General features: G+C 37.4%; 1 protein-coding gene and 1 long non-coding RNA gene across 2 annotated transcripts in view; one reads left to right on the top strand and one right to left on the bottom strand.

Annotated features, from left to right (window-relative positions):
* Positions 1 to 739, bottom strand: part of LOC131909287 (uncharacterized) — a 53,560-nt gene extending 52,821 nt beyond the window's left edge. Inside the window, exon 1 of the long non-coding RNA XR_009378818.1 lies at positions 404 to 739. This is a non-coding gene — a long non-coding RNA (uncharacterized LOC131909287). The remainder of the gene's footprint in view (positions 1 to 403) is intronic.
* Pde1a (phosphodiesterase 1A) overlaps positions 468 to 14,940 on the top strand; it is a 65,017-nt gene continuing 50,544 nt past the window's right edge. Inside the window, 6 exon segments of the mRNA XM_059260788.1 lie at positions 468 to 745; positions 3,386 to 3,568; positions 7,910 to 7,976; positions 11,317 to 11,433; positions 12,328 to 12,411; positions 12,413 to 12,469. Coding sequence (XP_059116771.1) covers positions 633 to 745; positions 3,386 to 3,568; positions 7,910 to 7,976; positions 11,317 to 11,433; positions 12,328 to 12,411; positions 12,413 to 12,469 — 621 coding nt within the window. The 5' untranslated portion in view covers positions 468 to 632.

Here is a 14,940-nt window from a genome sequence, read left to right as displayed (position 1 = left end):
TTAAACAGACAACTAAGCATCATACCCTCACCCCATTGCTGTATCAGTTGAGCCACTAGAGAAGTATCTGTTACTGTGTCAACATTTGTCTTTTCTGTGTACAGTGGTGTATCCCACGCTTTTCTCTTCTAACATTCATTTCTTTTATTTCTTTATTCCATAATAAGTATAGATCATTCCTATTCCTGAAATTACATGCTCTTTCTTAAAGAAGACTTGCGTGCATCATAACTACAAATTACCAGACTTCTGAGTAACACACCCAATAATGCTTATTATGTCTTTACACTGATTTTGTCTTGTTTAGCCATTTGTCTTGGGCAGTTTGTGAGTTTAGAATATACAGCCTTCAAGGCCCCAATACAAATTTGTGGTGGAGAAATGGACAACAGTTACTACCCACCTGGCATTCTGTTTCAATCAGCTGATAAGAACAGGGAGGGGAGAATGCGAGGAATGTGGTGACATCACAGGATTACAACACAATGGCTCCTGTTCCACCTGCCCTGCTCTGTAGTTTTAGTTGATCACTGCATAAGACATAATAGAAATGGCATAATCTTTAAGTAATGAAAATTTCAAGTCATGTATTATAACATTATGCTAAAATGGGCTAAGGGCTCTAACTCAAAATGGGCAAAAGAGCCATAAAAAAACTTTACTTTGAATTACAGTGTCAGTGGTCTAGTGTTAAATTAAACTCATTCAAACACAAGAAGCAAAAGAAACTTAAAAAAATCACAAAGTGAGTATTAATCAGTATGAATATTCAACTGTATATCTTTTATCTTATGTGTACATGTAGTTTTGTAACTCCAGCACTTATGTAGTGTTTATTTTTACTAAGGTGTTTCATAAATACATTTGTACTTATTTAGTATCATGAAAAATAAGTATTATATGTGTGTACAGAAGGAAGCAATACACAGAGGGGGCCTATTAAAGGATCATGTTGATTTACAGAACACAAAGTTCAAAGATAAAGTGTGCCAAGGATATATGGGTTATTGATCTGGTACACTGTCAAGGGTATGGTCAATTCAGATGCAGGACAAGCTAGTTTGTACTCAGTAGGCAAAGTAGGCTGGTGTGTGTTGCTGGGTTTGTACCTAGTGGGGAATCTTTCATTTATTATTTTCTGTTCAAGTTTTTAGGAAGCTCTCAGTTACAGACTCTGACAGGCCTTCAGTCAGGATGTTTCCTTAGCACCCTCCTCTGTGGCAGCTATGGCTTCTTATCAACCAGTCCACGTCACTTCTCAGAAGTTAGTTTGCACTGTCTCCGTTCAACTCTGTTGATGTCCTTGGCCAGCAGTCCTCTATGTTGTTTTGGCTTTATAGAGGCAAAATTTCATCTTAAGCTGGCCCCTGGTTGGCCTCAAACTTGCCACCAGGAACCTTAGCCTCTCAAGTGCTAGGACACTTGGGTCTTGATCAGAAGTTCTAAACCCACAAAATCTTCACCCTTATACTAAAGTTAGCTCTTGACTGGCAGTGTTTCACCTGCTTAGAGAGGCTAGTCTCCTGAAATGAGCTTTCAACATAGCCCTTGGTATTTTGCACACCATAGCTGTGGGTTCAAACAACTCAGTATTAAAAGTTTTCAGGAAAAGAAATTGCATCTGGACTGAACGTGTACAATCTTTTTGTTTTGTCATTCTTCCAACACAGTATGACAGATATATATGTACATATCTATCTATCAACTGATCGATAGATAGATAGATAGATAGATAGATAGATAGATAGATAGATAGATGTAACACGAATCTTAAATGGTGTTATTAATAAAAAAAACTCAGTGCCAGCTATTGGGATAAATTCTGAAAGATCAGAGAGACAGAACAAGCCACAACCAACCTTACCTCGCCAAATCCTCAGCCAATCCTGTTTCCTCAGACTGGAAGCCTCTGAGTTCTCACCCAAAAGTGTCTCTGCTGAACTGCTGCTAAAAAAGCCTAAAAGCTTAAAAGCCTCTAGTTCCTGGCCTTCATGCCTTATATACCTTTCTGCTTCCTGCCATCACTTCCTGGGATTAAAGGTGTGTGTCACCATGCCTGGCTGTTTCCAGGGTGGCCTTGAACTCACAGAGATCTGGATGGATCTCTGCATCCCAAGTGCTGGGATTAAAGGTATGTGTGACACCATTTCCTTGCCTCTATGTCTATATAGTGGCTATTCTGTTCTCTGACCCCAGAAAAATTTATTGGGGTACATAATATATTGGGGGACACAATATCACTATAGATAGATAGATGAGATACAGGGATATAGAGATATAGATGTATGACATGTACATTTTATTAGGTATTATATTAAATGGAGAACTTAGTTAAGGTAATCATGGGAGAGCTCATAGGTTACATGCAAATAACCTGATGTTTTATAAATGGGACTTGAGCCTGTGAGGATCTGGGCATCCTAAGGGTAAGAGAACATTCTTAATTCCCCATGGATACTAAGAGACCAACCATTTATTTTTATTTTAAAATGCAATTTATTATTGCTTATATAAGTGTATATGATGTGTGTGTGTGTGTGTGTGTGTGTGTGTGTGTGTGTGTGTGTGTGTGTGCATGAAAGCTGCAATACACACATGAAGCTCAGTCTCAGGACAATTTTCAGGAGTCTGTTTTCTCTTTCCACATGGGTTCTGGGGATTGAACTCAGGTTTTCATGGCAAGTCCTTTACCTACTGAGCCATCTCACTGGTCTTTTTCCCTGCCCTTTTAAATGTTTTTTTAATAGTTTTTTTGTTTTAAAATTTGTAATATTTTTAGAAAGATTATTTTAGAATTCTTAAGTTAATTTGAAGAACTTACTCAATGAAATAGCACATATGAATGACTTTTGAAACCATTAAAAATTCAAATATCACTTACTATCTGTACTATGTAGAAAAATGAAATATAAGAGTTATTATGGCCTCAACTTCCTTTCTTCCTGTTCTAATCACTTCCTCAGTAGCACACACCTACGACTTTTCTTTCCTATCTTTCTTTGTTTTAATCCCCATAAGAATGGCATATTCATGAGACTGACAACTGATACTTAATTGTTGCTAATACTGTTCCTCAATATTTGGGAAGCAGCAGATGCTACCACGAATCATTTGATGCCTCCAGCAAGTGATCAGCTTGAAAACTCAAGGGCTTTCTAAATGTTAACTCAGTTTTTATAAACAGTTTGTGTTAAGGAATAATTAGAGAATGATGTGCCATTACAAAGAAAGGAAGAAAGGAAGGGAAGAAGGGAGGAAAAGAGAGAAAGAGAGAGACAGAGAGACAGAGAGGGGGGAGAGAGAAAGAAAGAAAACATTGTGATGCTTGTTTCTTTGTTAGTCTTTGCTCCCCTTCCCCAGTGTTTACCTGTGCATGTGTTTGTAGACGGCTTCTGGACACTGAAGATGAGCTCAGCGACATTCAGACTGACTCAGTCCCACTGGAAGTCCGAGATTGGTTGGCTTCTACCTTTACGCGGAAAATGGGGTTGATGAAAAAGAAAAACGAGGAAAAACCAAGGTTTCGAAGCATTGTCCATGCTGTTCAGGCTGGAATTTTTGTGGAAAGGTAAGCAGCATGGTTCCCATCCCAAGATAAGAGAAACTGAAGGGCAGCAAGCGTATTGAGTCCTTCCAAGTCCTAAGGGTCCACATTACATCTGTGGAGGGCACTTACCATCCCAAGTCTAACTAGAGGGGACAGTTTGGACTTGTGATGAACATGACCACAACAAAAGCACTGTGTCTTGGATGTTTTCTTTTTCTTTCTATAAGGCTGACAGGAAGACTGAAATCATACCCATTTTGAAATACAGCCTTGTAGATAAGTGTTTACAAACAATTCTAACATGTTCACAGGTTATTAATCAATTTTATGTAGGCAAATTACAATACCCCCCAAAAAAATCCTATAATGGGCAGTAATCTTTATTTCAAAGTCAAGTGAGTCTTTTTTGTCCTAAGTAGAAAAGACCTCCTTCTTCCTCTGTTTTTATTATGAGATGAAATCTCTCTCACTTCCGCTTTGGAGAACTTATGTTTTATGTCACTGAAAGAAGATCCTTGATACCATGGAGGTCACCAGAGTTTTCAGCATTTACACATATTAATATCGCCGAGTTTCACATGTTGTTTTTTAATCTTTAAGAGAAAAGGCAACTTTTCTTTATATGAAATAAGATGTTTCACAACTACCAAGTATAAACAAGTCTGGCAAAACGGAGAAGCATTTACCAGGAATTCCTCAGGTTAAAAAGTAGCGTATTTAATTATATGTAAAGAGGCAATTTTAATATTTTTGAAACTGACCAGATTGAAGGACAGATAACTATTATATATCAGGACACTATTTCTGAGACAGTGACTGGTTAGGTCAGGGTGGCCTTGAATTTTCAATTCTCCTGCCTCAAGTTTCTGGAGAGTAAGGGCTACAGGCTTATTGTCACCATGCTCAGCTTTGGCACCATTTACATTGAAGTGAATTCTGGTCATTTTTTTTCATCTTTCAATATTTTGAAGAATCGTTTACACTCCAAGGAACAATGGAAAGGATACTGGATTTTCAAAATGTAAGTAAGAAGGTATAACAAGACTGCTATTGCAAATTCAACTTAAAGATGTGTTAAGACTGTAGAGATAATACTTCTCATAGCTTATTTCATGAGGCTACAACCCAAAAGCACATCTAGTGAGTTATTCAAACTACTTTGCTAGCTTCTCAGTCATATCTGCTTGGCTTAAGATAAAAGAATACTAAAGATATTCTAGTGAGTGACAGGGTGCAGCCTTGTCTGCTGTATCGACTTATTCTAACAGAAGTCTGAAGCAAGGAGGGTGGGTTGAGGAGAATGTCCTTTAGTATGAGTATTACTGATTTCCCATGGCATCAAATTAAAAACATCTAAGTAATGTTTCAGAGAGTCTCAGATGAAACGGCATACTTGGCTTGCTGAGGGAATGCAAGTTATCTTTCTTGTTTAAAATATTGCAAACCTTGGCAAGCTGAAAACCAATGCAAACTGTGGGTGAGGTCTAGCTGAATGTGCATTTATTCGAAACAGGGTTATGAATTCAGGACTCATATATTGACCTGGTAAGTTTCTATTCTTTTCATATGTGATGCCATACAAATTAAACCTCCTTTCCAAATAGAAATATCAAAATTTGCAGAAGGTAACTAATATGAAAATTTAACTATTATAAATTAACATACTTAGAGTATTTAGAAATAAATCTTGATCTATCAATATCAAACTCCATTATTGATATTATTTATCTTGAAACCTTCAGTCCTGGAAATATAAGTCCTTTTGCTTCCCCCAACAAAATCTCCCTCCCAAGTTTAAATACCTCAGCAAGTCCTGGCAATTATTTGTCCAAATGTTATTTGGGATTGTGATGAGTGTAAGGGTACTTCTCTTTGTTTCTTTTCAGGTTTGGAATTATATTTCATAGTTTTAGAGAAACCTTCAAAAGTAATCCCTTATTATTTCACTTGGACTTTACCACCTATTGGATTCTGGGAAATTCATTGGTCTTTTTCAGATATGTATGGCATGTCCCCTGTTTAATGAGACAACAGGTGCATGAAGACCTCTGCACACACTCACACTCCTGGAGCGGTCGTGTTGATTTTCCTTTTTATTGACTATAATAAAAAAATTACTATTTTATATTTCTGTCCCCGATGATAGGATTAGGAAGGTTCAGATCATACAGAAATGTTTCTTTTTAAATTATTATAAGAGGGCAATCGTCCCTGCCTCTTTTCATTCCATATAAAAGGTAGTACTCATGTTTACAGCCCATTTCCTAATCTAGGATGTTTGGTGGTATCAGAGCAGTCACTGGGCCCATGGAGCTCTGAGTTATGTGAGAATAGGAAGCAACAGGATTGTCTGGGAGATAACGAAGATAGTTATGGTAATAGTGGTAGCAGCTCTCTTCAGTTGGGTTTTTATTAGATTAGACCCAGCATTTACTTCTTTATTCTCCACAGAGAGCTTATGATTCTCCTTTTTTAAATGAACTATTAAAGATTGTTCTGAATGCCACATAGCCATCAAGTGGCTATCTTATGATTCAAAGCATGGTTCTCTGTGCATCCTCCTTTCCCTCACATGCCAGGAAATCACAATGATTTGATACTGCTTAATGCTTAAAGTGTGCTAATTAGCTTTTGTATTGATCATTTCCCTGTTCATTGCTCCTTCTCACCCCATGCTTCTTTTCGTCATGATAATGATGGAAAAAATAGGTAGATAAAGATTGTTTTCTTAATCCACAACTAAGTGTCTTTATTAACAGTAAATGCTTTCTGGATCCTTTGTTGTGTGATTAGTGCTTTCCTTGCTCTGCAGGATTAGAGTAATTATGCTTATCTCTATGGGGTAATTAATAAAAGCCTTTTAATTGTAAACTCTCCTGAGGTTTTTCAATAAAGAATTTTGTTGCTATACTGATCACCCACATCTGAAAATACCATGATTACTTAAAGTAAATGTGAAATTGAAACAGAAAAGTAAAGTGCCCATGTTTCTGTACTGAAATGGGGAGATGCTTTTTTAAGAAAGAGTAGACTAAAGACATAATTAAACACATTTTCAATTCTGAGCTCCCATGAAGTCAGTGTTTAAAAGGAAAGCACAATAAACTACTAGTTTTTTTAACTATTATTTTTCACAGCAATGTGTTTTCTGAATTTTTAATTCATGGAACACAGATTGAAAAATATTTTTATGTGTCCACAGGGATTTGTATTTTTTAAAAAATGAAGAATATTTTCCCCTTGACTCTTTCTTTTCTTCCTTCCCTTTTTTCCTTTTTTCTTTCTTTCTTTTTTCTTTCTCTCTCTCTTTTTTTCAAGACAGAGTTTCTCTGTGTAGCCCTTGCTGTCCTAGAACTCCCTTTGTAGACCAGGCTGGCATTGGACTCAGAGATCCACCTGCCTCTGCCTCTGCCTCCTGAGTGCTGGGATTAAAGGCATGTGCCACCACCACCCAGCTTTCCCTTGACTATTTCTAATACTGACCACATCAGTCATATTTAATCAAATTATAGTGTTTTCTTTATGTTCTGGAGATAGCAATGTAGTCTAAGGAGCACAGCTTGTTGTGTGCCACTTGGATATAAATGCAACAGCCAGTTGATACTTGAGTGATGTCTTTCCAGAACCATGAGGAGTAGTGTCAAATCCTTCACACTTCTGATAATGGCTGATTGCTTTTATCTGTGTTAGGTCTTCTTGACTAGACTCTACCTGGTATTTGATTTTCATTAACTTAGCTTCCTATTAGAAACAAACAAGTTACAAATAAATAAGAGTATGCTGCTGTTGTTATTATTATGGAACCAGAAGGGACATTTTCTCAGAATAGTCTTTCTTAAACAATATTGGACAGCAATTTGAACAGTCTTGAGTTACTTTTGTCAATATAACCTTTTATAATATCATTAACAAAGAGCTGTGTAAATTCTGATGGTGCTGTTTCCCTCTGATAGTAGCTATTCTGGAATAAATAAACACAAATCAATCAATCTAAATGGAAGCATGCCCATGCTATTCAGCCTCTAAAATTTTTGGTATATAAATGACACAAAAAGAATAGTCTGCTCTCACAGATGGGATGGACTGTGAAAAGTATCACTGTACATGGAAAGTACAGTCGACTTGTTAATTGCATGAAGTTCAGGAAAAGCTGTCTTTCATGGAAATTAAGATCACTTCTCAGAGTCGCGATGAGTAGATAAATGTTACCCAAAGAAACAATGGGGCTGTTATTATCAGCTTTGTCAAACATGGGGGTACAAGGTGAAGAAATCTAGAGTTGTCTTTTCTTGATATTTGAGAAAATAGCTGAAAGTGTTGAGCAAATGAATATTAAATATGGGATGATTCTGTCTTTTTCAGGATGTACAGGAAGAGCTATCACATGGTTGGTTTGGCATATCCTGCAGCTGTCATAACTACACTCAAGGTGAAAAAATTTCAACTGTTTTCCATTGTGAAAGAATCACATGCATTTCTTTTTCCTCAAGTGGCTGGGGAAAAAATGAGAGCAGGTCTTTGCTGCATCCTACATATTACAATATAAAAATTATTTTGAGCATCTGTTAAATGTAAAGCAACCCAAACCTTGACTCAGCACAGAGTTCTACGACATCTATGTGACTTATGCTAACAGTCAGTACCTATCCACACTCTTCCATGGTCACATCAGTGTATGAACTTTTCCTTCAAGCTTTACTTACTTGGCTCTTGAATTCCACTTTCAGATGGCATTGTTTGAGAATATGCATATCTTTATGCCTATATTATGTATTAAAAAGGTATTTCAATGTGTTTTTAAGTAACAAAACATAAAGAAGAAAGTTATTCAAGATCTTAAGTCTGAGAAACTATAAAATTGATAAAAAAAAACTAACCAACTCAAACCAAATTTTTCTTGTCTTGTGTCTGTCTCCTCTTGGACTGCCCTGTCCCATGCCCCATGTGTGATTGCAGTGTTGTGTGTGCAGGAAATGACTCGAAGTGAGAGTCTGCCTGAGGAAGCTACTGCCTCACACATCTCCATTTTACACTTGGGACATACAACACACAGGTGTACCTGGCTCAAAGTTGTTTGTTCTGTAGGAAAGTCTTGTAGGATGTTCATTCTAAAGTCCTTTTTTTTTTTTTTTTTTTTTTTTTTTTTTGTCTCTTAATGGTTCCGAAGACTCAATTCTGTCTCCTAAAACACCCTTACAGTGGTGGTTTTCTTATATTAACCAAGAGATTTTGGCTTACTTTGGTTAAACCTAGAAATTTTAAGGAGGAAGATCGAATCCAAGATTGCCCAATTGAAGCAAGCCCCAGGAACTGGCCAGTGTGGCTCCCTCTTCCTAAGTCAGGATTTTAGAGAGCAGCCCTTCCAACGTCTTGCGGTCCCTTTTCCAGGAGAGATTAAGTGTTCACAGGGGTAAGAGAGTTGGTTCTTTTACATTGTGAGAAAGACACAATGGAAGGGAAGGAACAGGGATAAGAATATATACATGAGAATGGGGTTGCAAGTTTAATACAGGTTAAAAAACATGCTTCACAGGTTTTCAGATTTAAGAAACAGAAACTGATTCTTAATTACGAATAGAAACCTTAACTTGCAAGGACTTAACACAGTCCAAACAGGAACTCATTCTTTAACTACAAATAAAAACCTTAACCTGCAAGATAATAGTGTTCCTGTTTTGGTCTTACAATTTATTTCCTATTTTAAATTGGCAATGCTTAGTTTTTGTGTTTCCTTTTGTCCTAAGCATACTCTCTATTTGGGTCTGCGCATGCACATTGAATTTAAGTGTTATTAGTTTTAAAAGACTGTTCATTTTTCATGAGGCGTTTTAATGTATTTATGCTTCCAAAACTACAATAAAGACAAGCATGTAACTTTAGTGCCACATTAATATGTTAACTACTCTGTTTTTGAAAGATTTTTGCCATCCCCATTATTTCAACTGTGTAAAAGAAAACTGGCCTTTTTGTTGTTGTTGTTCATTTTAAATTATTTGCATAAAAACCAACTAAAATATTTTGGTATATGAACACAATCATTTTGCGAAACGTAGTTGATTAAAACCATATGAAGTGTAAAGTTGAGGGAGTAAACATCACCGAGCAAAGAGCATTTTAGTAATGTGTTTTCTGATAATCCTCCAGGCCAGTCCAGACAGCATGGGTGCTAAACATCTGCTGCAGGTGTGTGTAAACCACCACTGTCTGTAAAGCCCCCATGAGCAACTGAGAAGTATTCATTTTCTCAGCGGGACCCTTAGCTGAGCCTCTAAGTGGAAGCCTTGAAGGTCTGAACCAGCTCTTCCTTGCTAGCTTTGGAATTTGATAAAAGATTTATTGCCATCCTTAGAGCTTTAGCAATGCTAAAACTCCTTCTAACAAGAATTTTAGATTTTTAATTTACAAAGAGATAAAAAGAAGCGCTTAGGCATCCCACTGGAGCCAAATGGGAGGGATTTAACAATTGCATGCAAGCAAAGAAAGACTTACTTGGTGTTTGATTCTAAGTGATTAAATAAGGCTGGCAAGATGGTCCAGTGGGTAAAGGAGTTTGCCACAAAAGCCTGGTGACCTGAGTTCAATCCCTGGGACCCACTTAAAGATGGAAGGAGAGAACATATTCTACAAAGTTGTCCTCTGACCCCCATATGCATGGGGAAGCCTGAAAGAGCCCCCCCATAAATAACAAAGTACCATTTGGTGCTACCCTTTCACCTTTTTATGACACTTTTTTTAAAGAGGCTTCATCAGATTTGACTTAGCTTCAGCATCTCACAGCATATAAAGTTGGTTCCCATGGCAATGTTCATATAAAAGGGAAGAAACTCTGAATAGAGTTGACACACATACAAATTAATCATTGCTTTAAATTGTTCACGTACTATCCAACACTGAATCTGCCTCTGTGTGTGTGTGTGTGTGTGTGTGTGTGTGTGTGTGTGTGAATGTGTTCACCACGCGTTCTTTACTGACAGCCAGGATCTGCTTTAGAACACCATGATGTACTCATTTAGGTTTTTCTTCAGCAAAACCGTGTGGTGACTGTGGTGGCCAGTTAGCCCTACTTGCTGCTCCCAATGCCACTAAGTGGATACATACCCAGTGTTACCTGTCCCCTTATAAACCTGCCTATGTCCCCAAAAATGTGTATGAAATGGCAAACTGACCCCCTCCTCAATCAAATGATCCACTCCTTGTTCTCACTGTTTCTGGAGGAATCTCTAAGTGAGTGAGCCTAGGTCATGCCAGCGAGGCTAAGGCTCTGCTTCTCTCTGGAATTTACATGCCAAAATAAGACAGATAATATCAGTGCTTTAAGCCAAATTACTGACTCTTTATGCTGAAATGCCAAGCAAAGAAGCAAGTGAGCAGATGGGTAGAAACAAAGACCAGGACTATTTCCCCTCTATCTCTCAACTGACATCACCCGTACACTAGCTAGCCTGACTTAAAATGGAGCCAGTCTAGGAAATGATTTATGGCAGGAAGTTGGAGAGAGCAAAGATGAAGGCTGCATTATACTCTTCACAAGTTTATTACATCAGCTTCATAACCCTGGGCCTTGAAGAAAAGCCTTGGTGTTGTATTATGCATGTCAGCCTCACTCCTGAAGCCCTGCCACATCAGACTCCAGTAGAATGTAGTTTGACATGTTCAGCGGCAATGTAACCTGTTGTGTGTTCAATGCTTAATTTGTTAAGTAATTTTCCATGAGAAGCAGCATAATTATGTGCTATTGCCATCTAAAATATCGACTCTTTTTTCTACAGGATGTTGATAAATGGTCTTTTGATGTATTTGCCTTAAATGAAGCAAGCGGGGAGCATAGTCTGAAGTTTATGATTTATGAACTGTTTACCAGATATGATCTTATCAACCGCTTCAAGGTCAGAAACTTCAACAGAGTTGAACCGGGTAGTTGAATAAGAATGACGGCACAAAACACTGAGTCATTGATTAATGCCTTTAGATTGATTTAGCAGGTCACAAGTTAAGGGTATACGCTCACCCACAGCTCACTGCATGTCTTCATCACAAGACCTGGAACATTTATCCCAACAGGCACCTCCTGGATTCTTCACAGAATCCTATTGGGACAGATACAATGTCTTGAAGAAGTGCAATGGATTCCAAGGCTCTCATACTATACAGCTAGCCCTTTCTTTTCTTTATTTTGAGGCATGGTCTTTCTATGTAGCCCAAGGTAGCCTTGAATTTGCCTTGTAGCATAGGCTAGTCTTTAACACTCAATCTTCTTGACTCACCACAGGGGCTCTGGGATCTCAGTATTACATTACTGGAAGCTTTTCTTAGGCTGAAAGGAGGTGTCTTCCAATTGGTTTCACTTAAAAGCATCTAAACAACAGATTTGATTCAGATTTCTGAGTAGTCTGAGGCTCTAACTTTCATTTGCTCAGGGATCATGAATTGGAAGGGCTGGAAAGACTGGGAGGGCCACCAATTTTCTCATACAGATAGGAAAACCAGACCTTGTGGCTTATACTGGGGGCATTTTATACTTTTAAGTACTATCCTTTTTTTCTTGACTGTGGAAGATATATAATTTCAGAGCTATATGGTATGAGCTGTTCCATTTGTACTATAGTCCTCAAATTCAAACTAACATATCAATAATATAGTTTTTCAAGACTAATCACATTTACTTGAAATTACTACTCATATTTAATTCATTAATTTGTTCCATTTCTAAACACTGTGCTCATGTTTATGTGGGATAACAATTTGAGCAAAAATATAATCATAATGTTTACTTTCCACAGATTCCTGTTTCTTGCCTAATTGCCTTTGCAGAAGCTTTAGAAATTGGTTACAGCAAGCACAAAAATCCATATCATAATTTGATTCCATGCAGCTGATGTCACTCAAACTGTGCATTACATAATGCTTCATACAGGTATCATGGTAAGAAACCCTTTATAAATGAAATGTGTTGCCGTAGAAACATCAACATCATTCTCTTGAGTTCCTCTTGTCTCTAATGCCATGGACAAATATGTGTACAGCATCATATGTATGACTAACACACATGTAATAATCACTGGGATTTTATAAATTAGTTATACATTTTTCAGAATATATTTTAATTCTGTCAAAGAAAACATACCTAAAGAGTCAATTAAAATATATCTAGTATATTAGTTTTCTAAAATTTGAACCGGTAGAATGTTCTTTCTTTTTCTTTGTTGTTTGTACTTTTTTTTTCCTTTTATTGAAAGAGATTTATAAACTGCCTTCCACAGTGGCTTGATATTACTGTTGACTAATCATCTTGTGACAAGCAAACCAGGAGGATATTAAGTGGTTGGTCATTTAGATGGACCTAACACCAGTGAGAAAAGTTTTTCTGATCCAATCAGGAAATATCAGAGTTGGTATACAGTTGGTATGCAGCTATAGTTATATGGGTAATTATTATAATTATGGCACCCAATGGCTGCTTATCTCTTAGCTTTCTTCTCTCAGACTTGACTAGTGATAGTCATGTGTGGATGGTTAGTGATTCTATCTTCTCTCTCTTCCATTCACTCCATATGGCCAAGAGGGCGTTTAGATTGAGACATTTTTATGAGGTCTGACATTTGTCCATTATCTGTATATACAAATAAACATCTTCTTATAAAATAGAATATAGATATTTTTTCTCACATAATATATCTTGATTTCCCCTCCCTCTACTCTTCTCAGTTCCTTTCCACCCTTACTATCTCCCAAATGGATCGATCCCCTTTCTGTCTCTCATTAGAAAACAAACAGGCTTCCAAAGGTAATAATAAAATAAAAATATGACAAGATAAAACAAAAACTACACATTGGAAAAGGATGATACAAACATACAGAAAGAAAGCCCCAAGAAAAGGCACAAGAAACAGATATAGACACAGAGACCCCTTTTATTTTTACACTCAGAAATCCCATAAAAACACTGAACTGGAAGCCATAATACATACACAAAAGACCTGTAGGGTTTTAAAAAAGAGAGAAATTATATATAATAAGATAAAAATTAAAAAAAAATTAAATAAATCCCTGATATAACATTATGAGACAAGGACCCTGCAAAGGTGCCGTTGAGTACTATTTTCTATTGGCCATCTACTGCTGGGCATGCAACTGCTGTGCTTCAGAGTAGTTGTTTCTGCATTCTTCCTGTGTAAACTCTTTTATACAGGAATCAACCAAAAAGTAAAATAATTAACCTAAAGGAAAAAGTCTTCAGAATATGTTAAAAATAAATACTCTTTCCTCACTCACTTCTAGCTCTCCTAACTTCAAGGCTTTTCCTCTTGTGCTTACAATGCGAATCAGACATACTCTTAGAGGGGGCTGGGGGAATTATTTATGTGACTGTTCCCTAGACATTCTTTTCTATGTTTTTGCACCTGAATTAATGAACGAATGAACAAGAAATTCAACACAACAAATATTAGCCTAGCAGTAATGGATGATCCTGAGAGAGCTAGGCATTTCTGTAGTCTTCTAGCTCAGAGTGACAACTGGAAGGAGAAAAAGAAGGACGTCCTAAGGTGGCCAGTGAGGAGTGTAGGCGAAGAGCCATCCTCATGTCCTGTGCCTTCTCCATTTCTCATGTGCCAGTCCTGGCTGAAATAATGTCATTAATTTCTGCAAGTGGCGTTGATTTGAGCTAAATACTTAGGGCTTACAATTCTCAGAATTGAAAGCCAACGTATCAATAACGTGGTTTCTATCCCCTTCTACTGTCCACATGGGACTCATCAGCTGCCCCTCAGTTAACCTCCTCACTCTATATCACGGTTAGGGTTAGGGTTCCAAGAAAAGCCTTTGGGGCTTTAGTATAGAGTCCTGAAGAGCTTGGCAACTTGTAGTGGGTAAATGATTTTCTAAGGTTCTAATGCAGAAAATTATCATCATAGTTGCTTCCCTCTGCCCCCCAAATTAATTGTGTTCATACTACATATAATGTCAATTGTAAGGGTCCATCCTATAGTGTCACACACTGACCAAATATTTTTTTATTCTTTGTTTTCCTTTGTTTGCTAAACTTTGCAGATCATTCAATGCTCTGGGCTCAGATCCCTCTCTTGCCCTGCCTCCCATATTATCTGTTACTGTGAAAAAAATCATCCAGAATGTAGCAGCTTAAAACAACAATGTGTTATTCTCTCTCAAAGGCCTGTGGTTAAGAGTCCCAGCAAGGAGACTTTCACTTGAGGTCTCCCATGTGATAGCAGCTGGCTAGCAACAATGACTGGAAACATCGGAGGATGTTTCTGCCTTGTGGTCTAGGATGTCACTCTTGTGACTGGTTATTGAGATGGCTGGTGGCTGGAATCTCAGATGGGTACTTCAGAGACATTTAAAATATTCACTAGACTGAAGAAATACCCATTCTA

The sequence above is a fragment of the Peromyscus eremicus genome, chromosome 4 (genome assembly GCF_949786415.1).
Source record: "Peromyscus eremicus chromosome 4, PerEre_H2_v1, whole genome shotgun sequence".
NCBI classification, from domain to species: Eukaryota; Metazoa; Chordata; class Mammalia; order Rodentia; family Cricetidae; genus Peromyscus; species Peromyscus eremicus.
Note: the sequence above shows the minus strand (reverse complement) of the source record. Positions and strands in the feature narration are given on the sequence as shown.